This window comes from Schistocerca serialis, chromosome 6 (assembly GCF_023864345.2).
Source record: "Schistocerca serialis cubense isolate TAMUIC-IGC-003099 chromosome 6, iqSchSeri2.2, whole genome shotgun sequence".
NCBI lineage: Eukaryota > Metazoa > Arthropoda > Insecta > Orthoptera > Acrididae > Schistocerca > Schistocerca serialis.
The window spans coordinates 169,602,523-169,629,798 of record NC_064643.1 but is presented as its reverse complement, the minus strand read 5'-3'; the positions used below and the strand labels follow the sequence as shown (position 1 = coordinate 169,629,798).

At 38.0% G+C, this 27,276-nt stretch overlaps 1 protein-coding gene across 1 annotated transcript in view; it reads right to left on the bottom strand.

Moving 5' to 3' along the window:
- The window catches only part of LOC126484717 (dynein intermediate chain 2, ciliary-like), a 312,565-nt gene that overhangs the window by 168,049 nt on the left and 117,240 nt on the right, over positions 1–27,276 (bottom strand). Inside the window, exon 6 of the mRNA XM_050108313.1 lies at positions 3,759–3,920. Within this exon, the coding sequence (XP_049964270.1) occupies positions 3,759–3,920 (162 nt within the window). The remainder of the gene's footprint in view (positions 1–3,758; positions 3,921–27,276) is intronic.

Below are 27,276 nucleotides of genomic sequence, written 5' to 3'. Positions count from 1 at the left end.
CCTGTGGCAACAGTAAGCCATTAATGTTATATTTCACTAGCAGTAAGTTAAGTGTTGAAGTGGGGACCCACAGATGTGAAACAGTTAGCCTACACTGACAGGGATAGTCCATCTCATGGTACATTTACAGCCATGCAAAAAACATTAAGTAGTGAGTTATGTGACATGTTTGTGGATAGAGGCAGAAAAAAACAACTAACAAACTGAAGTGGGTACATATTAGGGTACCAATGATCACAATATCTGCAATTATACCCTTAAGTGATTCCTTCCCATCACTTTTTACACATTACAAAAATATAAATTCTTCTACAGAATAGAAGACATTGTCAAGGAGAAACTTTTTCAATTTGTTTTCCAATTTAATTTTACTGCCTGTTGCTGGGTAGATTTTGGCAGCAGCATTGTACACCTAATTTTGTACTAAAGACAACCATAATGTGGAGCGCCAAACTTTTTCATCTGACATTGTAATAATGTACATCATTTTTCTTTTTGAACTGTAGTGCATTATTTGCAACAAACTTCATGAGGGAATAAATATGTCAACTTACTGATTTGCTCCTCCCAATCTGCATGGATCTGAAGCACAAATGTAGCTGAACTAAATCATTTTAGGAGTGATAATAAGATTGAAAGTTCAAAACTGGCTGAACTGGGCTGTTTTGGAAGTTCAAAATCTCATTACTATGGATATCTAAAAATTCTGAAGTTCCCATCCTAGTTATTATTTCCTCATTATGTGTTACACATATGATTGGTTTCGTACCTTTAGATAAGCAGAATTGAAGATGTATCTTTTTTTAAATTTAAAGTGAGACCATCTACAGAAAACCACTCAATAAATCTTTCACAAACTTTACTTAACATTTCTTCTGTTGCTGTATGTATGTTTGATTATAATAGAGGGAAACAATCCACGTAGGAAAAATATATATACACATTCTTTAAATATGTCTGCTTGTGTCTGTATATGTGTGGATGGATATGTGTGTGTGTGTGTGTGTGCGAGTGTATACCCGTCCTTTTTTCCCCCTAAGGTAAGTCTTTCCACTCCCAGGATTGGAATGACTCCTTACCCTCTCCCTTAAAACCCACATCCTTTCGTCTTTCCCTCTCCTTCCCTCTTTCCTGATGAGGCAACAGTTTGTTGCGAAAGCTTGAATTTTGTGTGTATGTTTGTGTTCGTTTGTGTGTCTGTCGACCTGCCAGCACTTTCATTTGGTAAGTCACATCATCTTTGTTTTTAGATATGTATGTATGTTTGGATTGATTACAGTCCTCATGTCATTTGCAAAAGAATCTGTTTGTTATATATTAGATAGAACAGCATGCACATATGTGTGAAACAATACCCCCCCCCCCCCCCCCCCCAATTCAAATATATCTCCCCCGCTGCTTACATTCACTAAATTGTCAGGTACAGCTTTCTGCATCTTTTGGTTAGATATGGCATCTCCACTGCTGGCCTGTATCTCAATTCTGTAAAACTTCAGTTTATACAGGAAAATACTGCGATTCACACAGTAACTCTTGGTCACCATAAATACCAACTTTTTTATTGTGTTATTTAATGTTTTTAAAACTTGGTGAGTAAATGTGTAAATGACATTGTCAGTTGAGTAACTCTTATGAAATCAAAACTCCCATTTACTGATGACATTACTGCTGCTTAGGTGGGATACTATTCTAGAATATATAATCTTCTCCAAAAATTTTAGAAAATGATGTCAGTAGTGAAATGGGTATGACATTGTAATTCTGTCAGAGACAGCAAAGGACCTGGAAGAGCAGCTGAATGAAATGGACAGTGTCTTGAAAGGAGGATGTAAGATGACCATCAACAAAAGAAAAATGAGGATAATGGAATACAGACATATTAAATCAGATGATGCTGTGGTAATTAGATTAGGAAATGAGACACTTAAAGTAGAAAATGACTTTTGCTATCTGGGAAGCAAAATAGCTGATGATTGTCGAAGTACATCTACGTCTACGTGTAGGAGGATATGAAATGTAGACTGATGATGGCAAGGAAAGCATTTCCAAAGAAGATAAATTTATTAACATCAAGTACAGATTTAAACGTCAGGAAGTCTTTTCTGAAAGTATTTGCATGGAGTGTAGCCAAGTACGGAAGTGAAACATGGATGATAACTGGTTTAGACAAGAAGAGAAAAGAAGCTTTCGAAATGTGGTTTTACAGAAGAATGCTGAAGACTAGATTGGTAGATCATGTAACTAATGAGGAGCCTGGAGGTATCGATTGGTATCACACATTCTGAGGCATCACAGGATCACCAGTTTAGTACTAGGGGGCAGCATGGAGGGTAAAAATCGTAGAGGGAGACCAAGAGATGAATAAGCAGATTCAGAAGGATGTAGGTTGCAGTATTTATTCGGAGATGAAGAGACTTGCACAGGATAGAGTAGCACGGAGAGCTGCATCAAACCAGTCTCTGGACTGAAGACCACAACAGCAACACACACTGCTGCAATGGAAGAAGCAAAAGACACATTTATAGATCATAGCACAGATCTTCAAAATCAGTTAACAGCTCCGAGGTCATAGGACATTAATCATTTAATAAACACTCACAAGCTGTACAAGCATTCAAAGAAACATTATATGTCTGGTTAGTTGCCCACATGCTATGGTATAAAGTTGTATGTAAAATCAATAGATGACCTGTTCAACTTTTCTGTTATTAACTGTATTCTATCATACCTGAAGAATCTGGAGATGATAACGGCCTTCTGTGTGTTAGTTGACTGTTTTGTGTGTGTGTGTGTGTGTGTGTGTGTGTGTGTGTGTGTGTGTGTGTCTATATATTATGTATTTGATATTGTGTGTCACTTTTGTGGCCTAATGTCAATAAAATTATAATTGTTTTCACTAGTGCTGAGAGTAAATGTAAAACAAATGTATGCCACTCCTCTTTTGAAGGCATCACCTACAAACAAATCTGTGTTAAAGCAATGAGCATCTGCACAGCATCATCCTACTCCAACCTATTCATGAGCCATCTACAGTAATCCTACCTAGCTACCCAAAATACCATACTTCTCACCTGGGTCACTTTCATGAATGACTTCTTTATGATCTGGACTGAGTGTGAGGACAGCCTATCCACATTCCTCCAGGCCATCAACACCTTAGTCTGACAGTTAGCAGTCATTTTTCATTGTGGCTGCCTGCTACTCAACACCTCATCTGCATGGTGAGTAGCAATCTATGTTTTTTCATATAGTATTGTTTTATTGCTAACATCGCCAGTGGTCAATGGTAATACATAGTCAACTACAGCCTTCTAGTTTCTAGTAAAGCAAAACTAGAGAGCAGAATGCTGAGAAAAAAGCTTAAAGATTAAATGTAATCTGGGTGGTATTAAATTTACTCATCACAAAACAACATTTTTAACAGTAAGCCATACCTGGGTAAAATTATGCTCTGACTACATGCATGACCTGAAACTGACTTAGTTTAGTGTTCATTTTATTCATGCCTCACGTCGTTATTTTTCAGTTTCTAGGAAAAAATCTAAGTGTTTGTCCACTGCTGAAGGCACAGGTACATGAATATGTATTTTGGTGGTAGCATAACAAATGCTATTTGGAAAATGAGACATGTTTGTAAATACTATCATGCTATTACACTATGTTATCAGCTACATACCATAGATTTTGATCTTATGCTTTTCAACTTCCAAGCAGAATATCATAACAGAATTTATACAATAGTATCACTGATAACTCACAATAACCAAAGGACACCGCAAAGAAATCATAGTACTGTGGGTTCCAACAGACACCCGTTACATGATTTTTCTTTGTATTTTCATAAACAAATTTCCACAGTGGCAGTAAATTTCCTTCCACTTCTTTATACTGATCTGATGGGTCCTCCCAATACCTGAAATCTGATGCACACGGAATATATTTTACGAATGTAATGTAGAATTTTTCTTACAGAACATGTCAAAATCTTACATAATTTTATCACAAATTTATACAGCATGCTTATAACATAAAAAATAGAAATCAACATGACAAACTATTACTTTGCCAAAAAACACAATATAAATGTATATTTTATGTAATCATGCAGTGAGATATCTTGTGTGTGTCTGTGATACAGATAAGCATACCATAGGTGCGATCACATTAGATACATATCTGTTAAAAAGCCACACTAGCATATGGTTCCTGATGAAGAGCTGCAATCATTTCAGTAGTTCTAGTGACAACAGTCAGAATGATTTGCCCTGAAATAATAGCCAACACAGTCTTCTATGATGATTTTGCAAGTGGCTGAATAAAATGAGAACTATAGCCATTATATATCCTAGGGACATGTAGTTCTACTGTACAGTGTAATGATGATAGCATCTTTTTGTCTATAATATTTTGGAGGTAGAATAGTCCCCTGTTTAGACCTTTTGGTGGGGCTACTCAGGAGGATGTTGTGAACAGAAAAAAAAAACAATCTAGCATTCTCGGGCATGTAGCATGTATTGTTAGATCCATAAATCATGTTGGTAATGAAGAGGACTTGAAATGAGTAATGGATAGGTTGACGTTACATATAATGAAAATCAGTGAAGAGCTGCGGCAGGATGAACAGTATTTATGGTCGGATAAGAAAAGGATTATCTATACAAAATCAAATGACATCAATGCAGGAGTAGATCCAATAATGAATAAGAAAATATGAATGCAGCTGTAACAATGAACTGCATAGTGACCACACTGTTGTAGTGAAGATACAAAAAGCCAAGAACCATCACAGTTGTACAAGTGTATGTGCATACTAGCTCCACAGATGAAGAAATTGAAAGAATGTCTGATGAGATAAAAGAAATTATTCCATTAATTAAGGGAGATAAAAACTTGATTGTGATGGGTGACTGGAATTCAGTAGTAGAAAAAGGAATGGAAGGAAAAATAATAGTTGTATACGTGAATACCGGCTGCGGAAAGGAATGAAAGAAGAAGCTGCCAGGTAGAATTTTTTACAGAGTACATTGCAAACACTTGGTTTAAGAACTATGATGAGAAGTTGTGTAAGTGAAAGAGACTTGGAGACATTGGAATGTTTCAGATAGATTATATAATAACAAGATATAGCTTTAGAAAACAATAAAAAATTAAATGGCATAACATTTCTAGGAGCATCAATGGACTCCATCCAAAATTTATTGGTTATGAACTGCATTATGAAACTGAAGAAATAGCAGAAAATAAGGACATTAAGGAGATGGAATCTGACAAGCTGAAGGAACCAGAGCAAGGGACCATCTGCAAGTGACTAGCTGATATGTGCGAAAAATTATGTTACAAATTAATTTGGTAACTCTGAGAGATGAAATTGTGTACGCAGCAGAGGATCAAATAGACAAAAATAGAGCACCCAGTAGAAATCTTTGGATAACACAAACAATGTTGAATTTAATTAATAGAAGGAAATGAATATACAATTGCCTAAAATGAATTGAACAAAAAGTCATACAAACACATAAAAAATGAGAACTGAAAAGGCAGCCTCGGGGAAAATCAGTTTTGTTTTCTGGAGATATCTAGAAACACATAAGGCAATTCTAATCCTATGAATTATATTAGAAGATAGAATTAAGAAAGACTAAGTTATATTTATAGGATTTATATTTTAGACATTGGTAACACTCAATCGCCTTCAGAAGACAAGATTTTTTGTATTGTTGATAAACATATATGAAAGTACATACTTTACCCTAGCTTTAATTGATCCTTATGTATGCCCATGTGGCACCCAGGATTTACATGTTGAAGATGGCTGTCCTTAGTTTTTCTGTGTTTGTTGTTATTAGCTGAGTGGGTAGTGCATCTGACTGCCATACAGTGGTCTCAGGTTCGATTCTCATCCGGGTTGAGGGTCTGTGGGTTGCGTTGTCTCATCATCATTGACATGCATGTCACACAATGTAGTACCAACTAAAAAGAATTGCAACTCAGTGGCCAAACTTCCCCAGGTGGGGACTCCCAGCCATTAATGCCATATGATCATTTCACTTCATTTCACATTATGGAATGTCCAGTACTATCTTAGCTTCAGGAACTGTTAGATCTCTCCTTGCAGAGAAGAAAGGGATAGGTTGGTGAAGATTGAAAAGGAAGGACAGGCCAGGCCATTCAGACTCTAGTATGAGAGCAACCCACATGTCGTGAGAATGCAAGTATCTTGTAATAAAACAATATACAAATATTTATGGCAATCACCTTCAACATAAGGATCTCTCTCTCTCTCTCTCTCTCTCTCTCTCTCTCTCTCTCTCTCTCTCTTTCTCTTTCTCTCTCATAAAAACACACACACACACACACACACACACACACACACACACACACACACACACACACACACACAGAGGGGGAGAGAGAGAGAGAGAGAGAGAGAGAGAGAGAGAGAGAGGGGGGGGGGGGGGTAGGGTTCATCTCCATGACCTACGACACTGAGTGACTGCATGCCCCCAGGGTTGTTAGGTGTGTGACAAAGATCAAACGCATACCATAATTTCAAGTCTATATGATGTATGATACTAAGTGAAGGATTATATGCGAAAATATGATAATTTTGAGGTTTTTACTTTTTGGGAGCGAAATCATTGCAAAACAAATCAATTTTCCATACATTATTAGCTTATTATCAAGTGATTACAAAGCACATGCAAAACAATGAACTACACTCATGTTAAGATTCTATGGTAGCATGTACAAACATCTTCCAATATATGCACCTTGCAGAAACCTTGTTGTGCTGTAAGATTCATTTTAGTGCTGAGTTTCATTACAGTTTGGCTTAATACTTAAATATTTCACTAACAATGGATTTTGGCTAGGTGCTTCCTGCAGAGTTGGTTCCTCATTACAAGTGGTTATACTGGCAGCTGTGCTGTGAGCTGTTTAACAATTATTTTCAGCTCTTCATTCTCTAGTTCAGTACATTGAAGCCTTATTAAACAATAAGTAACTTTAACAGTTAGTGATAATTTGTGTAAGATATTAAGCAGGTGTAATGTAAAGTAGTGATGAAGAGATGTGCAGTGTCTATATGCCTAAGACAAAGCAGATGAAAAGAAGTCAGCTGCAAAAAAGTGCAGCAGAGGTTTCAAAATATTGAAATGTATGGGAGAATGATTCAGTATTTTGTTCATAGATAGCAAAGAGTCCTAATAATTGCTATAAGGCAAAATGCAAACACTGTAATAATTCTACAGTAGCTGCCCTAACTGTGCTAAAGAAACACGTGCAATCAAACAAGTATATTAACAAAATGAGTGGTATCACTGAAAAATCATACACAACTTTTTAAAGTCTTTGTCTAAAGGTACAAAAATGCTCGACAAACAAACTATGGAAGCAGAGCTTAAAATTGCCACGTTCCTAGCAGCTCAAGACATTCATTTTAATGCAACTAGTCATTCGACAGCTATTTTAAAAGTGTGTTCCCTGTTTCTAAGATAGCACAAAATGTTGTTATGAAATGGAACAAAAGCACAGCTATGATAAGAAATGCTATTGCATGTTCTCATAAAACGGATCATATTTTCATGCTTCAAACATAAAATTCTCCATTTTGGCAGATGAAAGTAACAAAATTGCTTCAGTCAGTACTGCTTGCATTGTTGTGTGTGTATTATGATGGAATGGAATATTTAGCAAACTCTACAGTTTGACTTTAATAATGACAGTGTCTGTAATTGGGGCAACTGGTGTTAACTTGTATGAGAAACTCACTCAAGTATTTGAACAACATAATATTCCATTAGAAAATGTCATTGATCTTGGCTCCGATAGGGCAAATGATATGATTGGAGAGCACAATTCTGTATCCAGTTGGCTAAAAATGCTTGTTCCTGTAATCATATTAACAAAATCCGCTTGTCATTCACTTCCATTGTGTGCTAATGATGGTTGCAAGGCACTTCCTAGTCATTGTGAAGAACTTGCAAGAGATGTACATAATTACTAAAAATAAGTTGAAAATGGCGATGTCAGCTAGCTCAGTTCCAAAAACGTATGCAGCTTAAAGTGCAGACAAGTTGGCTTTCACTTCTTTCTGGTGTAGAATGAATGTTGGGGCAGTGGGATGCATTAATTTTCCTTTTTGCTGATCAGTAGATTACAGAAAAGGTTAATAAGTCCAAAGAGATCCTAAAATTACTGTGTGATCCATTTATTAAACTGTATTTCCAGTTTCTAACGTGGATTTTGGACAAATTCAATATAATTAATGCTTACTTCCATTCTTCAAATGTTTTAGTGCTTAACTTAAAGAAACAAATGTAAAAACATTTTTAATACATTTTGCTATCCTACATGAAACAGGATTATGTTCAAAAAGAATCTCTGGATACAATCATTGTAGAGATGCAGAAAAGAGACAGTTTTTGACATTAACAACATGTATTGAGGTGTAGAACTTCTGGAAGCAATGAAGTTTTTTGCCAGGCTTCACCTCATAAGGGAATTTAGGGATTAAAGGAATTCAACTGTGGATCAAATTTAATGAACCTCTGCTGGAACATTTATCTGTATTACCTCCAATAAGAGCCTTGGTCTTGTACAGAGAAAGAAGGACACCTGCTTTAACAACACAAGCAGATCTTGTATGACGAGTCAAATCACCTGAACTGCAAAAGCAGATGATAAATGATATTCTTTTCCCTTGGATGTGCTTCAAGCAGATATTTCCTCACACTCTGAACCTGATAGATTTTGGCACAAAGTACATTGAGCTTTTCATTATAATATGCTGCATATGAACTTTTAAAATAATTTTATTTTAAATTCATGTATGAAGGGAAAAATGTTACGCCAAGCTTTAAATGTATATAAATACAGGCTTAATCAAAGGACAACGCATATATGTTTTCATGTTGGACAAATCTCGTTTGATGACAGTGCGCATTGTATGGTGCTTCAGCGAACTTTGCCATGGCATATTACCACTTCTGCGTGCCACAGCAGAATGCGAGTGAGTACTCAGGTAAGACAAAAATCATTACTGCTACAAGACTATAAGCTGTCACCATGGAACTCTTACCACTTCTGCATTCCACAGCAGAATGCAAGTGAGTATTCAGGTAAGACAAAAATCATTACTGCCACAAGACTGTAAGCTGTTTGGTTGTTACTGCTACCATCCTTACTGGCAGCTAGTGAGATTAGTTAATGAATGAGGAAAAGTGATAGAGAGACATTCCAATTTCAGATTTCCAATATAACTTTTTTGAATTACTTTTCTTTTTAAATTTTTGTCTTCAGCAAGATATTCAGAATGAAAACCAAGTTGAGAAACTGGCTGTCTATATCTATGGTGAGTGGAACTCTCCTTGTATCACAGGGTGTCAAATGGTCTGGCAGCTGCTGCACTGCCTTCCAAACAAAGTCGGCAATTCTATGATTGAAGGAATGACCACTGGTCATCATTTCCCATTGTAGGATGTGGAAGAATTTGATACATTTCCACATATATCAGGCAATTATATTGAAGTCAGTAACCATGAAAAGACAAGAGTATACAGTTCTAGCAGTGACTGTTTATTTATTTTTTTATTTTGTTAGATAGTTTTACTGTTTATTTTTTATTTTTTTTATTCTGTTAGATAGTTTTAATGTCCCCCCCATGAACCAAGGACCTTGCCGTTGGTGGGGAGGCTTGCGTGCCTCAGCGATACAGATGGCCGTACCGTAGGTGCAACCACAACGGAGGGGTATCTGTTGAGAGGCCAGACAAACATGTGGTTCCTGAAGAGGGGTAGCAGCCTTTTCAGTAGTTGCAGGGGCAACAGTCTGGATGATTAACTGATCTCGCCTTGTAACCCTAACCAAAACGGCCTTGCTGTGCTGGTACTGCGAACGGATGAAAGCAAGGGGAAACTACAGCCGTAATTTTTCCCGAGGGCATGCAGCTATACTGTATGGTTAAATGATGATGGCGTCCTCTTGGGTAAAATATTCCGGAGGTAAAATAGTCCCCCATTCGGATCGCCAGGTGGGGACTACTCAAGAGGACGTTGTTATCAGGAGAAAGAAAACTGGCGTTCTGCAGATCGGAGAATGGAATGTCAGATACCTTAATCGGGCAGGTAGGTTAGAAAACTTAAAAAGGGAAATGGATAGGTTAAAGTTAGATATAGTGGGAATTAGTGAAATTCGGTGGCAGGAGGAACAAGACTTTTGGTCAGGTGAATACAGGGTTATAAATACAAAATCAAATAGGGATAATGCAGGAGTAGGTTTAATAATGAACAAAAAAATAGGAGTGTGGGTAAGCTACTACAAACAGCATAGTGAACGCATTATTGTGGCCAAGATAGACATGAATACCACACCTACTACAACAGTACAAGTTTGTATGCCAACAAGCTCTGCAGATGATGAAGAATTTGATTAAATTTATGATGAGATAAAAGAAATTATTCAGGTAGTGAATGGAGACGAAAATTTAATAGTCATGGGTGACTGGAATTCGAGAGTAGGAAAAGGGAGGGAAGGAAACATAGTAGGTGAATATGAATTGGGGGAAAGAAATGAAAGAGGAAGCCGTCTGGTAGAATTTTGCACAGAGCATAACTTAATCATAGCTAACACTTGGTTCAAGAATAATAAAAGAAGGTTGTACACATGGAAGAATCCTAGAAATACTAGAAGGTATCAGATAGATTATATAATGGTAAGACATAGATTTAGGAACCAGGTATTAAATTGTAAGACATTTCCAGGGGCAGATGTGGACTCTGACCACAATCTATTGGTTATGAGCTGTAGATTAAAACTGAAGAAACTGCAAAAAGGTGGCAATTTAAGGAGATGGGATCTGGGCAAACTGACTAAACCAGAGGTTGTACATAGTTTCAGCGAGAGCATAAGGAAACAATTGTCACAAATGGGGGAAAGAAATACAGTAGAAGAAGAATGGGTAGCTCTGAGGGATGAAGTAGTGAAGGCAGCAGAGCATCAAGTAGGTAAAAAGATGAGGGCTAGAAGAAATCCTTGGGTAACAGAAGAAATATTGAATTTAATTGATGAAAGGAGACAATATAAAAATGCAGTAAATGAAGCAGGCAAAAAGAAATACAAACGTCTCAAAAATGAGATCGACAGGAAGTGAAAAATGGCTAAGCAGGGATGGCTAGAGGACATATGTAAGGATGTAGAGGCTTATCTCACTAGGGGTAAGATATATACTGCCTACAGGAAAATTAAAGAGACCTTTGGAGAAAAGAGAATCACTTGTATGAATATCAAGAGCTCAGATGGAAACCCAGTTCTAAGCAAAGAAGGGAAAGCAGAAAGATGGAAGGAGTATATAGAGGGTCTATACAAGGGCGATGTACTTGAGGACAATATTATGGAAATGGAAGAGAATGTAGATGAAGACAAAATGGGAGATACAATACTGCGTGAAGAGTTTGACAGAGCAATGAAAGACCTGAGTCAAAACAAGGCCCGGGAGTAGACAACATTCCATTAGAACTACTGACGGCCTTGGGAGAGCCAGTCCTCACAAAACTCTACCATCTGGTGAGCAAGATGTATGAGACAGGCGAAATACCCTCAGACTTCAAGAAGAATATAATAATTCCAACCCCAAAGATAGCAGGTGTTGACAAGATGTGAAAATTACCGAACAATCAGTTTAATAAGCCACAGCTGCAAAATACTAACGTGAATTCTTTACAGATGAATGGAAAAACTAGTAGAAGCCAACCTTGGGGAAGACCAATTTGGATTCTGTAGAAATATTGGAACACGTGAGGCAATACTGACCTTACGACTTATCTTAGAAGAAAGATTAAGGAAAGGCAAACATACATTTCTAGCATTTGTAGACTTAAGGAAAGCTTTTGGCAATGTTGACTGGAATACTCTCTTTCAAATTCTAAAGGTGGCAGGGGTAAAATACAGCGAGTGAAAGGCTATTTACAATTTGTACAGAAACCAGATGGCAGTTATAAGAGTCGAGGGACATGAAAGGGAAGCAGTGGTTGGGAAGGGAGTGAGACAGGGTTGTAGCCTCTCCCCGATGTTATTCAATCTGTATATTGAGCAAGCAGTAAAGGAAACAAAAGAAAAATTCGTAGTAGGTATTAAAATCCATGGAGAAGAAATAAAAACTTTGAGGTTCGCCGATGACATTGTTATTCTGTCAGAGACAGCAAAGGACTTGGAAGAGCAGTTGAATGGAATGAACAGTGTCTTGAAAGGAGGATATAAGATGAACATCAACAAAAGTAAAACAAGGATAATGGAATGTAGTCGACTTAAGTGGGGTGATGCTGAGGGAATTAGATTAGGAAATGAGACACTTAAGGTAGTAAAGGAGTTTTGCTATTTGGGGAGCAAAATAACTGATGATGGTCGAAGTAGAGAGGATATAAAATGTAGACTGGCAATGGCAAGAAAAGCATTTCTGAAGAAGAGAAATTTGTTAACATTGAGTATAGATTTAAGTGTCAGGAAGTCGTTTCTGAAAGTATTTGTATGGAGTGTAGCCATGTATGGAAGTGAAACATGGACGATAAATAGTTTGGACAAGAAGAGAATAGAAGCTTTCGAAATGTGGTGCTACAGAAGAATGCTGAAGATTAGATGGGTAGATCACATAACTAATGAGGAGGTATTGAATAGAATTTGGGAGAGGAGGAGTTTGTGGCATAACTTGACAAGAAGAAGGGACCGGTTGCTAGGACATGCTCTGAGGCATCAAGGGGTCACAAATTTAGCATTGGAGGGTAGTGTGGAGGGTAAAAATCATAGAGGGAAACCAAGAGATGGATACACTAAGCAGATTCAGAAGGACGTAGGTTGCAGTAAGTACTGGGAGATGAAGAAGCTGGCACAGGATAGAGTAGCATGGAGAGCTGCATCAAACCAGTCTCAGGACTGAAGACCTCAACAACAACAGTTTTAATGTTTTTTTGTAACTGTGGGACATAGGCCAATTGATACTGGAAGCATAGCCTGAGTTGGTAGTAGGTGGGAGAGATTGAAAAATGAAGATGTATGATATTTTCAGTGGTAGATTGATAATATTGTAGTGGGTTGTATGAATCACTTGCATTGACTTCCTAACAACACTGGCACCCCCCAGCCAGTATGAGTTTACTTCATATGTATGCTTGAGATCCAGTTAACATGCTCTTGTGACGTCAGACTTGATCTTTTTTTGCGAAAATTCAGCCAAAAAAGGTTTTAAAAGTCATTAATGGAGCATTTGTATGTATTTAATGCATACATGTTTTGTTTCTAATGCCAACCTTACGAAATAACATGACTAAGTTATACACTATTTTAGTGATGGGGTTATTTTTTTTGGTCATCAGTCTACTGACTGGTTTGATGCGGCGCGCCACTAATTCCTTTCCTGTGCTAACCTCTTCATCTCAGAGTAGCACTTGCAACCTACGTCCTTAATTATTTGCTTGACGTATTCCAATCTCTGTCTTCCTCTACAGTTTTTGCCCTCTACAGCTCCCTCTAGTACCATGGAAGTCATTCCCTCATGTCTTAGCAGATGTCCTATCATCCTGTCCCTTCTCCTTATCAGTGTTTTCCACATATTCCTTTCCTCTCCGATTCTGCGTAGAACCTCCTCATTCCTTACCTTATCAGTCCACCTAATTTTCAACATTCGTCTATAGCACCACATCTCAAATGCTTTGATTCTCTTCTGTTCCAGTTTTCCCACAGTCCATGTTTCACTACCATACAATGCTGTACTCCAGATGTACATCCTCAGAAATTTATTCCTCAAATTAAGGCCAGTATTTGATATTAGTAGACTTCTCTTGGCCAGAAATGCCTTTTTTGCCATAGCTAGTCTGCTTTTGATGTCCTCCTTGCTCCGTCCGTCATTGGTTATTTTACTGCCTAGGTAGCAGAATTCCTTAAATTCATTGACTTCGTGACCATCAATCCTGATGTTAAGTTTCTCGCTGTTCTCATTTCTACTACTTCTCATTACCTTCGTCTTTCTCTGATTTACTCTCAAACCATACTGTGTACTCATTAGACTGTTCATTCCGTTCAGCAGATCATTTAATTCTTCTTCACTTTCACTCAGGATAGCAATGTCATCAGCGAATCGTATCATTGATATCCTTTCACCTTGAATTTTAATTCCACTCCTGAACCTTTCTTTTATTTCCATCATTGCCTCCTCAATGTACAGATTGAAGAGTAGGGGCGAAAGGCTACAGCCTTGTCTTACACCCTTCTTAATACGAGCACTTCGTTCTTGATCGACCACTCTTATTATTCCCTCTTGGTTGTTGTACATATTGTATATGACCCGTCTCTCCCTATAGCTTACCCCTACTTTTTTCAGAATCTCGAACAGCTTGCACCATTTTATATTGTCGAACGCTTTTTCCAAGTTGACAAATCCTATGAAAGTGTCTTGATTTTTGTTTAGCCTTGCTTCCATTATTAGCCGTAATGTCAGAATTGCCTCTCTCGTCCCTTTACTTTTCCTAAAGCCAAACTGATCGTCACCGACCGAGCGGGGTGGCGCAGTGGTGAGCACACTGGACTCGCATTCGGGAGGACGACGGTTCAATCCCGTCTCCAACCATCCTGATTTAGGTTTTCCGTGATTTCCCTAAATCGTTTCAGGCAAATGCCGGGATGGTTCCTTTGAAAGGGCACGGCCGATTTCCTTCCCAATCCTTCCCTAACCCGAGCTTGCGATCCGTCTCTAATGACCTCATTGTCGACGGGACGTTAAACACTAACTACCTACCTACCTACCCTGATCGTCACCTAGCGCATTCTCAATTTTCTTTTCCATTCTTCTGTATATTATTCTTGTAAGCAGCTTCGATGCATGAGCTGTTAAGCTGATTGTGCGATAATTCTTGCACTTGTCAGCTCTTGCCGTCTTCGGAATTGTGTGGATGATGCTTTTCCGAAAGTCAGATGGTATATCACCAGACTCATATATTCTACACACGGACATGAATAGTCGTTTTGTTGCCACTTCCCCCAATGATTTTAGAAATTCTGATGGAATGTTATCTATCCCTTCTGTCTTATTTGACCGTAAGTCCTCCAAAGCTCTTTTAAATTCCGATTCTAATACTGGATCCCCTATCTCTTCTAAATCGACTCCTGTTTCTTCTTCTATCACATCAGACAAATCTTCACCCTCATAGAGGCTTTCAGTGTATTTTTTCCACCTATCTGCTCCCTCCTCTGCATTTAACAGTGGAATTCCCGTTGCACTCTTAATGTTACCACCGTTACTTTTAATGTCACCAAAGGTTGTTTTGACTTTCCTGTATGCTGAGTCTGTCCTTCCGACAATCATATCTTTTTTGATGTCTTCACATTTTTCCTGCAGCCATTTCGTCTTAGCTTCCCTGCACTTCCTATTTATTTCATTTCTCAGCGACTTGTATTTCTGTATTCCTGATTTTCCCGGAACATGTTTGTACTTCCTCCTTTCATCAATCAACTGAAGTATTTCTTCTGTTACCCATGGTTTCTTAGCAGCTACCTTCTTTGTACCTATGTTTTCCTTCCCAACTTCTGTGATGGCCCTTTTTAGAGATGTCCATTCCTCTTCAACTGTACTGCCTACTGCGCTATTCCTTATTGCTGTATCTATAGCGTTAGAGAACTTCAAACGTATCTCGTCATTCCTTAGTACTTCCGTATCCCACTTCTTTGCGTATTGATTCTTCCTGACTAATGTCTTGAACTTCAGCCTACTCTTCATCACTACTATATTGTGATCTGAGTCTATATCTGCTCCTGGGTACGCCTTACAATCCAGTATCTGATTTCGGAATCTCTGTCTGACCATGATGTAATCTAATTGAAATCTTTCCGTATCTCCCGGCCTTTTCCAAGTATACCTCCTCCTCTTGTGATTCTTGAACAGGGTATTCGCTATTACTAGCTGAAACTTGTTACAGAACTCAATTAGTCTTTCTCCTCTTTCATTCCTTGTCCCAAGCCCATATTCTCCTGTAACCTTTTCTTCTACTCCTTCCCCTACAACTGCATTCCAGTCGCCCATGACTATTAGATTTTCGTCCCCCTATACATACTGCATTACCCTTTCAATATCCTCATACACTTTCTCTATCTGTTCATCTTCAGCTTGTGACGTCGGAATGTATACCTGAACTATCGTTGTCGGTGTTGGTCTGCTGTCGATTCTGATTAGAACAACCCAGTCACTGAACTGTTCACAGTAACACACCCTCTGCCCTACCTTCCTATTCATAACGAATCCTACACCTCTTATACCATTTTCTGCTGCTGTTGATATTACCCGAAACTCATCTGACCAGAAATCCTTGTCTTCCTTCCACTTCACTTCACTGATGCCTACTGTATCTAGATTGAGCCTCTGCATTTCCCTTTTCAGATTTTCTAGTTTCCCTACCACGTTCAAGCTTCTGACATTCCATGCCCCGACTCGTAGAATGTTATCCTTTCATTGATTATTCAATCTTTTTCTCATGGTAACCTCCCCCTTGGCAGTCCCCTCCCGGAGATGCGAATGGGGGACTATTCCGGAATCTTTTGCCAATGGAGAGATCATCATGACACTTCTTCAATTACAGGTCACATGTCCTGTGGATACACATTACGTGTCTTTAATGCAGTGGTTTCCATTGCCTTCTGCATCCTCATGTCATTGATCATTGCTGATTCTTCCGCCTTTAGGGGCAATTTCCCACCCCTAGGACAAAAGAGTGCCCTGAACCTCTATCTGCTCCTCCGCCCTCTTTGACAAGGCCGTTGGCAGAATGAGGCTGACTTCTTATGCTGGAAGTCTTCGGCCGCCAATGCTGGTTATTTATCAAAATTTAGGCAGTGGCGGGGATCGAACCCGGGACCGAAGAGGTTTTGATTATGAATCAAAGACGCTACCCCTAGACCACGGGTACCGTCCTAGACCATAGGTACTGTATTATATATAATTATATTCAAGCTATGTCTCAATACTAGAACTGTGACATTTTCCTTTTACAACTCACTGAAATTGCACCTTGTTTCATGATTATGTTGAATTTCATGCAATTTAAATGCATATTTAATTTGAATTAAAGGCAAAGTGGTGTTACAAATGCTGTTTGGAGCTGTGATCATAAATTTGGAGCTGGTGGTTGTAATGCAGTTGTTTTGATATTCAGACAGCAAGAGGAAATGTAAATAAATTAATTACGAAAATACCTGAGAAACAGCAGTTTGAATTAAAGTGTCACTGTCAAAGCATGTAGGCCTGTTTGTATCCTGCTCTATGTGAAGCCAAAAGGTAATTAAATTTTATTTTATTTTGGACTATATGAAACTCAAACTGTTAAGAGATATTTCATGTCCAGTTTTTTAGCCAGACGTAGAAATGATAGGAGGGTAAGATTCAGGTTTTGATCAAAATTTTGGAACGGTATTCAATGTTTGAATAAATACTGAGGGACATAAATATTAACATTGAGAACTCAGATAAAAAATGAGTGAACTGAGAAATGAACTGAGTAGTCAAACATTTCAAAACTGACAAATGAAAAAGTGAATCAATACGTCAGGTAGGTGAAACACATGAATTTCACAAATGACGAGTTAATTAAAAACAAGTTACAAAATAACAATGTGGTGATGGCGAGATATGTAGTTGAATCTAAAATTCAAAATCTAGAGTTAAACTTGTCTAAAGAAATAGAAAAGACCTCAAAGAATTTTCAGATTGTTAATAATGCAATTAAAAGAGAAAATAGTAAATTAAAATAAAAAATTGTTGATGTAACAGAAAATTTAGAAAATAAGGTAGAATTGATTGAATGTTATACTGATGATAAAATTTCTGTAATCAATGTGAAGGTTGTGATACTACAGAAATAAATTGCACGCAATGTAGAATACTGTAAAGTGTAAAAGCAATGTCCTTACATTGGAAGGAAATCTACTTAACATGCACAACATCATCATCAGCATCTTCATCATTTAACAGTTCCTGTTTCCTGGGTACTGGTAATGAGCCTCTTCCAGTTTGTCCTGTCCAAATACATCTGTCCACGGAGAACATAATTCACTGTCCATCCTCTGGTCACTAGATCAGCCTTAATCAAATCCATCCATCGGGTTCGAGGTCTTCCTTGAGGTCTTTTCCTATCTACCTGTCTTTCCAAATTTATTTTGGCTGTTCTAGTTGGCTCCATTCTCATCATCTGCCCGTACTATCAAAGTCTAAATGCGTCAGTTCCATCTAATAGGGATATCTTTATTCCAGCTTCTTTTCTCATCTCCTCATTCCTTAACTTGTCCATCTTGGTCTTCTGGATGGTAGATTTAAGAAATTTATCTCTTGTGCTTGCAGCCTTGATGATTCTCTTTTTGTGAGGGTACATGTTTGAACACTATAGGTCAATACTGGTATGAAATAGCTATTAAACACCATCAGTTTGGCCGGCTTTGGAATCAACTCATCCCATAAAAGTGATCTTACTTGTTGGTAGAATTCAGATCCTTTTTGGGCTCTGTTGGTGATTTGATTTCTGACAAAATTATCATTGGAGAGTACACTTCCAAGGTAAGGAAAACTGTCCACACACTCTAATTGGTGCTCTCCTAGTTTTACACTTGCTAGTTGTCCATCTCTGTTAACATGCACAACAACCTTGTAGAATTACAAAAAGAGTTAGCTACAAAAAGTCTCGTTAACAACTGTGATGGCACGGGGGGCAAATATTCCCATAAGAAATTTTCCTGGTGAAAATTAGCTACTTCCTGCAGATTTTATACAACACTGCCACGATAATTTTGTTCTTGAAATGAATGACATGCTTAACCCTCAAGTGGGCATGCCTACATATAAACTGCACCACCCACAAATAACATTGTTTTGTACCACTCCATTATTGTCTTACAGTTGCTAGCCCATACCGATTCCTTCATTACTGCTTCAGCCAACATTGTGCTAACTTGTGCTCTCATACATCCAACTGAGCTTTAATAATAATAAACAAAGAGCTAGGTGAGGAAAAATTTACAGTACCTGCAAGAAAACAATGATATTACAAGGTAGTGGCAACAATCCCATAATGAGGCATTTGTCTACGAGATAATTAGCAATCAAATAAGAAGTTGGCTGAGATCTAATGTACCTGCACTGTTTAATGCTTCAAGAGAGTCATTACTGTGGAGTAACACTTGTACATGGCAATAGAGTGATCTAATAAAAGTTTATTCTATTATTGTTTAATTAAACAGTGATTTAGTTCATATAATGTAAGTTTATTTTATTGTTGTTTAATTAAAGTAAGCTTACACTGTGATTTTTTTCATACATGTTTACCTTGGTAACATAAGTACAGCTCTTCTTTAGATATGTACAAGTACACCCTATGCTAACTTGTGTTATAAAAACAGCATGCCCACTTCAGGCTTAATATTAAATTTGTAAACATTTTTTGGGTGGTGAAGCACTACCATGGGCTAATCAACATCCAAGTTCAGAATTGTCATATAGTGGATTTGGGATGGAATTTTTAAGTAAATTTTCATTTTAGTCACAACAAAAAAGGATCAAAGGGGATTTTTAAATGGGAGAAATCACAAAGGGAAGTGGCAGCGTGAAACAATATTGCGAAAAACAGCACAGAGACTAGTTCACTTATGTGAACCTTTTGATGACCTTACTGAAAAGATTACCAGGGAAAGTACCATGGGGTTTGGTATGTGGTCAGGATGACTTGACTGAACCATTTTTAAAATATGTTCAAAAGCTGGGCTGAGCTTTAGAGAAGAATGATAGACAAAATTTTAATCATGTTGGTTATCAGTATGGGGTATGGAACCAGAATCATAATGGGGGAAATTAGGAGGGATGGTATGCTGGCAATTATAGTAGTGACTACTAAGGGGCTGTAAATATAGGAAATCTTAATTAGAACAAAAATAATAGGAACATAAACAGAGAAATTGAAAGCATATGCAAGTCATGAGAGGAAAATAATAGATTACAAGACAGTAGGAGATTAGACAGTTAGGGAATATTCAAGGTACGTGATGGAAGCTTGTCAGTTTGGGACAAGGAGTGAAAACCAAAAACAAGCTAATAAGTTTGGAAAAAGATTTAAAGGGAGAAGAAAAAAAGAGATTTTACGGGTAGAGTAAAAGGGAGATATATCAGTTGAACAGACTGTATTTTGATAAAGAATTTTGGAAAGCAATGAATGATAGTATGAAAGACAACAATAATTAGGCATGTAATAAAAAATTTGGGATGGATACTGAGGTATTTACAAATTTTAATAGTTATGCAGAAAATTAAACCTTAAGGGGAGGAGTGATGACAAGTACAGGGTTATTACAAATGATTGAAGCGATTTCACAGCTCTACAATAACTTTATTATTTGAGATACTTTCACAATGCTTTGCACACACATACAAAAACTCAAAAAGTTTTTTTAGGCATTCACAAATGTTCGATATGTGCCCCTTTAGTGATTCGGCAGACATCAAGCCGATAATCAAGTTCCTCCCACACTCGGCGCAGCATGTCCCCATCAATGAGTTCGAAAGCATCGTTGATGCGAGCTCGCAGTTATGGCATGTTTCTTGGTAGAGGAGGTTTAAACACTGAATCTTTCACATAACCCCACAGAAAGAAATCCCATGGGGTGAAGACGGGAGAGCGTGGAGGCCGTGACATGAATTGCTGATCATGATCTCCACCACGACCGATCCATCGGTTTTCCAATCTCCTGTTTAAGAAATGCCGAACATCATGATGGAAGTGCGGTGGAGCACCATCCTATGGTACGTTTAGCTCCCTGCTTGCTTTATTCATCGACTTCCGCGGGCTACGCGTGAAACTTGCCCGCACGCGTTCAACCGTTTCTTCGCTCACTGCAGGCCGACCCGTTGATTTCCCCTTACAGAGGCATCCAGAAGCTTTAAACTGCGCATACCATCACCGAATGGAGTTAGCAGTTGGTGGATCTTTGTTGAACTTCGTCCTGAAGTGTCGTTGCACTGTTATGACTGACTGATGTGAGTGCATTTCAAGCACGACATACGCTTTCTCAGCTCCTGTCGCCATTTTGTCTCACTGCGCTCTCGAGCACTCTGGCGGCAGAAACCTGAAGTGCGGCTTCAGCCGAACAAAACTTTATGAGTTTTTCTACGTATCTGTAGTGTGTCGTGACCATATGTCAATGAATGGAGCTACAGTGAATTTATGAAATCGCTTCAATCATTTGTAATAGCCCTGTAGTAGTTATCATAAATTTGGGATTAATAAATTTGAGTGCTGATGAAATAGAGGCACGGTGTAGCCCTGCTGAGTCTTAACTGGTAACAGATGGATGTGGCAGCCACATATGGTGTTTTGTACCACTCCATTATTGTCTTACAGTTGCTAGCCCATACCGATTCCTTCATTACTGCTTCAGCCAACATTGTGCTAACTTGTGCTCTCATACATCCAACTGAGCTTTAATAATAATAAACAAAGAGCTAGGTGAGGAAAAATTTACAGTACCTGCAAGAAAACAATGATATTACAAGCTAGTGGCAACAATCCCATAATGAGGCATTTGTCTACGAGATAATTAGCAATCAAATAAGAAATTGGCTGAGAGGGGTGGAGGTGAAGAATTTTTGCATGTAGTAGTAATATTTCAGATCATTCTGACTTTAATGAGAATAATGACGGTACTGATGGGGTTGGTGATGATGAAAAAAATGGGATGATTTACGTGGATATTAAAGAAGAAGCAATAGAAGATAGTGATTTAGAATGTGGTGATAAAGAAGATAGGAAAAGTCAAGCCACTGGGAGGAATTTACATGAAGATCACATTCTGCCAGTACAAATTAGCAGGTGGTGAAGAGAGAAATGTTGTGTGTTGAAATGAAAATTGTGGGAAAAATAAAGATTATAAATTGTAAAAATATTACAAAAAGAATTGTTGCTACTCTCTATATAGTGGAGATGCTGAGTCACAGATAGGCACAACGAAAAGACTGTCAGACAGTGAGCTTTCAGCCAACAAGGTCTTCGTCAGAAATAGACCACATACACACACATATTCGTGCAAATGCAACTGAGTTGGTGACAGCTTCCCAACACATTTGATCCCCCCTCCTCCCCTTCTTTTCCCAGCAGTATGTTAATACAGACTTTTGCTGCCCTACCCCATATTATTAAACAGTATGATAAATGGTGATGAAATAGTCCATTGTACATATTTAACAGTGTACGTATATCAACTGTCTGGAACATTTTCTTCATTAAAAATACACTGCTACTTATTTTTGAGCTGATCTTCTCTACACCATTTTCTAAGTCATAAGTCTGTCTATTGTCAATCCCATGAACTTGCACTGTCAACTTCTGTTAGCAATGTGCCCCTAAGTCTTATATTTAGTTTCTTTTCATTTGTTGTTCTCTTTGCAAGTATTTCCATGTAAGTCGTAATTTTTTCATTTACAAATATATTGTTTTCACTCAAATATTCATTTGCCTTGTCTATGACCTTGACAGTTCTTGTTTCTGAATCATTTATTGGGCTACTACTTACAATGAGGAATGTATCATCTGCAAACATGATTATATTTTCTTTTACTGATGCTGCCATGTCATTTGTTGTTGTTGTTGTTGTGGTCTTCAGTCCTGAGACTGGTTTGATGCAGCTCTCCATGCAAGCTTTTTCATCTCCCAGTACCTACTGCAACCTACATCCTTCTGAATCTGCTTAGTGTATTCATCTCTTGGTCTCCCTCTACGATTTTTACCCTCCACGCTGCCCTCCAATATTAAATTGGTGATCCCTTGATGCCTCAGAACATGTCCTACCAACCGATCCCTTCTTCTGGTCAAGTTGTGCCACAAACTTCTCTGCCCCCCAATCCTATTCAATACTTCCTCATTAGTTATGTGATCTACCCATCTAATCTTCAGCATTCTTCTGTAGCACCACATTTCGAAAGCTTCTATTCTCTTCTTGTCCAAACTATTTATCGTCCATGTTTCACTTCCATACATGGCTACACTCCATACAAATACTTTCAGAAACGACTTCCTGACACTTAAATCTATACTCGACGTTAACAAATTCTCTTCTTCAGAAATGCTTTTCTTGCCATTGCCAGTCTACATTTTATATCCTCTCTACTTCGACCATCATCAGTTATTTTGCTCCCCAAATAGCAAAACTCCTTTACTACTTTAAGTGTCTCATTTCCTAATCTAATTCCCTCAGCATCACCCAACTTAATTAGACTACATTCCATTATCCTTGTTTTGCTTTTGTTGATGTTCATCTTATATCCTCCTTTCAAGACACTGTTCATTCCATTCAACTGCTCTTCCAAGTCCTTTGCTGTCTCTGACAGAATAACAATGTCATCGGCGAACCTCAAAGTTTTTATTTCTTCTCCATGAATTTTAATACCTACTCCGAATTTTTCTTTTGTTTCCTTTACTGCTTGCTCAATATACAGATTGAACAACATCGGGGAGAGGCTACAACCCTGTCTTACTCCCTTCCCAACCACTGCTTCCCTTTCATGTCCCTCGACTCATATAACTGCCATCTGGTTTCTGTACAAATTGTAAATAGCCTTTTGCTCCCTGTATTTTACCCCTGCCACCTTTAGAATTTGAAAGAGAGTATTCCAGTCAACATTGTCAAAAGATTTCTCTAAGTCTACAAATGCTAGAAACATAGGTTTGCCTTTCCTTAATCTTTCTTCTAAGATAAGTCATAAGGTCAGTATTGCCTCACGTGTTCCAAACTGATCTTCCCCGAGGTTGGCTTCTACTAGTTTTTCCATTCGTCTGTAAAGAATTCGTGTTAGTATTTTGCAGCTGTGACTTATTAAACTGATTGTTCGGTAATTTTCACATCTGTCAACACCTGCTTTCTTTGGGATTGGAATTATTATATTCTTCTTGAAGCCTGAGGGCATTTCGCCTGTTTCATACATCTTGCTCACCAGATGGTACAGTTTTGTCAGGACTGGCTCTCCCAAGGCCGTCAGTAATTCCAATGGAATGTTGTCTACTCTGGGGGCCTTGTTTCGAATCAGGTCTTTCAGTGCTCTGTCAAACTCTTCACGCAGTATCATATCTCCCATTTCATCTTCATCTACATCCTCTTCCATTTCCATAATATTGTCCTCAAGTACATCGCCCTTTTATAGACCCTCTATATACTCCTTCCACCTTTCTGCTTTCCCTTCTTTGCTTAGAACTGGGTTTCCATCTGAGCTCTTGATATTCATACAAGTGGTTCTCTTCTCTCCAAAGGTCTCTTTAATTTTCCTGTAGGCAGTATCTATCTTACCCCTAGTGAGATAGGCCTCTACATCCTTACATTTGTCCTCTAGCCATCCCTGCTTAGCCATTTTGCACTTAGTGTCGATCTCATTTTTGAGACGTTTGTATTCCTTTGGGGCTGCTTCATTTACTGCATTTTTATATTTTTTCCTTTCATCAATTAAATTCAATATTTCTTCTGTTACCCAAGGATTTCTATTAGCCCTCGTCTTTTTACCTATTTGATCCTCTGCTGCCTTTGCTACTTCATCCCTCAAAGCTGCCCATTCTTCTTCTACTGTATTTCTTTTCCCCATTCCTGTCAATTGTTCCCTTATGCTCTCCCTGAAACTCTGTACAACCTCTGGTTCTTTCAGTTTATCCAGGTACCATCTCCTTAAATTCCCACCTTTTTGCAGTTTTCTCAGTTTTAATCTACAGTTCATAATTAATAGATTGTGGTCAGAGTCCACATCTGCCCCTGGAAATGTCTTAAAATTTAAAACCTGGTTCCTAAATCTCTGTCTTACCATTATATAATCTATCTGATACCTTTTAGTATCTCCAGGGTTCTTCCATGTATACAACCTTCTTTCATGATTCTTAAACCAAGTGTTATCTATGATTGATTATGTTGTGCTCTGTGCAAAATTCTACCAGGCGGCTTCCTCTTTCATTTCTTAGCCCCAATCCATATTCACCTACTATGTTTCCTTCTCTCCCTTTTCCTACACTCGAATTCCAGTCACCCATGACTATTAAATTTTCGTCTCCCTTCACAATCTGAATAATTTCTTTTATTTCATCATACATTTCTTCAATTTCTTGGTCAACTGCAGGGCTAGTTGGCATATAAACTTGTACTACTATAGTAGGTGTGGGCTTCGTATCTATCTTGGCCACAATAATGCGTTCACTATGCTGTTTGTAGTAGCTTACCCGCATTCCTATTTTCCTATTCATTATTAAACCTACTCCTGCATTACCCCTATTTGATTTTGTGTTTATAACCCTGTAGTTACCTGACCAGAAGTCTTGTTCCTCCTGCCACCGAACTTCACTAATTCCCACTATATCTAACTTCAACCTATCCATTTCCCTTTTTAAATTTTCTAACCTACCTGCCCGATTAAGGGATCTGACATTCCACGCTCCGATCCGTAGAACGCCAGTTTTCTTTCTCCTGATAATGTCATTTGTATACAATATAAATATTAGTGGACCAAGGATTGCATTCTCCCACACTTTACCACTTGAAAATCAGAGTAAAAGGCTCCATCTTGTTGTTTACATTGGATCTTAATAATAAACTTTGTTCTCTGTTTTCTAAAAATTGTTTTACTAGATTGGCTGCATTCCCCCTGATAAAATATCTATGCAGTTCATCTAACAGAGTACTACGGCATACACAATTGAAGGCTATTTTGTTTTTCTATGAATTTTATAACTCTGTTTTAATAGCTATTTCTACAGTTTTTGATAAAGTGGATGTAATTGTAATAGGTCTGTAGTTTCCAGAATCTCCCTTTGTCACCATGTTTGTAAACTGGCACTATTTTACTCTTTTTTTCATATAAATGGGGAACATTCCCTTCTCCATTACCAAGTTCAATAGGAATGTTGGAGGCTTAACTAGATACTGTGAACAGTGTTTGATTACTTTTGCGGATATTCCATCCATCCCATTGTCTTGGGGATTGATTGGATTGTGAAGACTGGGGTAGGCTTTTATTTGTTTAATGAAGATTCATGTTTACTTATCCTATAAACAAAATTTCCTCAAAAGCAAAGATAATCATTTAAAATTGCGCAAACGGCAACATTCAGATTGGGGGGAGGGGGGGGGGGGGCTGGATGTACATTAATCAATGGGGATCGTTGATTGGGAATAGATATTTGATTAACATCATTATAACATAGTGGAGTCTAAAGTTAGATGAGGCTAAAAGTTTAAGTTCAAGCAGAGGGTAAAACTGAGGGAGTAATTATGAGAATATTATGATTTATTCAGAAAAAAGAGAGGAAAGGTTAGAAATGTTTAGTAGATTGAAGCTGAAGTCACATCAACCACTTTTTGTCACCATATTCCTGACATACTATTGGAAGAAGAGTGCCCAATACACAACTGAAAAAATATATGTTTGTGTCTTCAGTCACAATTTATTTACTTTGCCAACTAGCTACAGGTTTTGGTGCACTGTATCATCTTGGTGCCATTCCCTGGCACGCAGTTGTCATGTTTGCTCCCAGGTAGGTATGTCAAATACACACCCACTTGGGAAACAAACATGATGACTGTGGGCCAAGGGATGGCCCAAGGATGGTACTGTGTACCGAAACCACTGTGGACCCAGAACACCACTGTGGGCCGAAACCACTGTGGACACAGAACACCAATCCAGTAATTTTTGTCAAACCATGAATGTTCATTTTTCAAAGGGAGAAGCAGTAAAAAAAGACATACAAAAGACAGAAACCTTGGGGATAATAGAGAGGAGCAGTGGTGAATACAACACTCTTGTTTTTATCTCATAAGAAGATAGAGGAGTAAGACTTGTTCTTGATCCTAGACACGTGAATATATTTTTAAGAGAGAGAGAAACTAATCATCCTGAAAATATTGATGAATTGTTTCATAAATATGAACATATTAAATTCAAGACTAGTTTACCTCTGAGTTTCAACAAATTCCATTTGCACACAGTTCTTAAAATACAATGCTTTTGTATTGGTGGTGCATGTTACTAAAATTGTGTTGTGTCTTTTAGACTTAACATTTCTGTTGCTGAATAATTCATATATGCTTTGCACTTGGTTCTGGAGAAATACTTGATAAGAGAAATAATTCTTTATATTGATGACATTTTAACAACTGGTAAAACTGGAATGACCATTTTGAATTAAGAAGGGAAGTATGTGATGAGCTAAGTGATGGCGGCATGTCTTTAAAATGAGA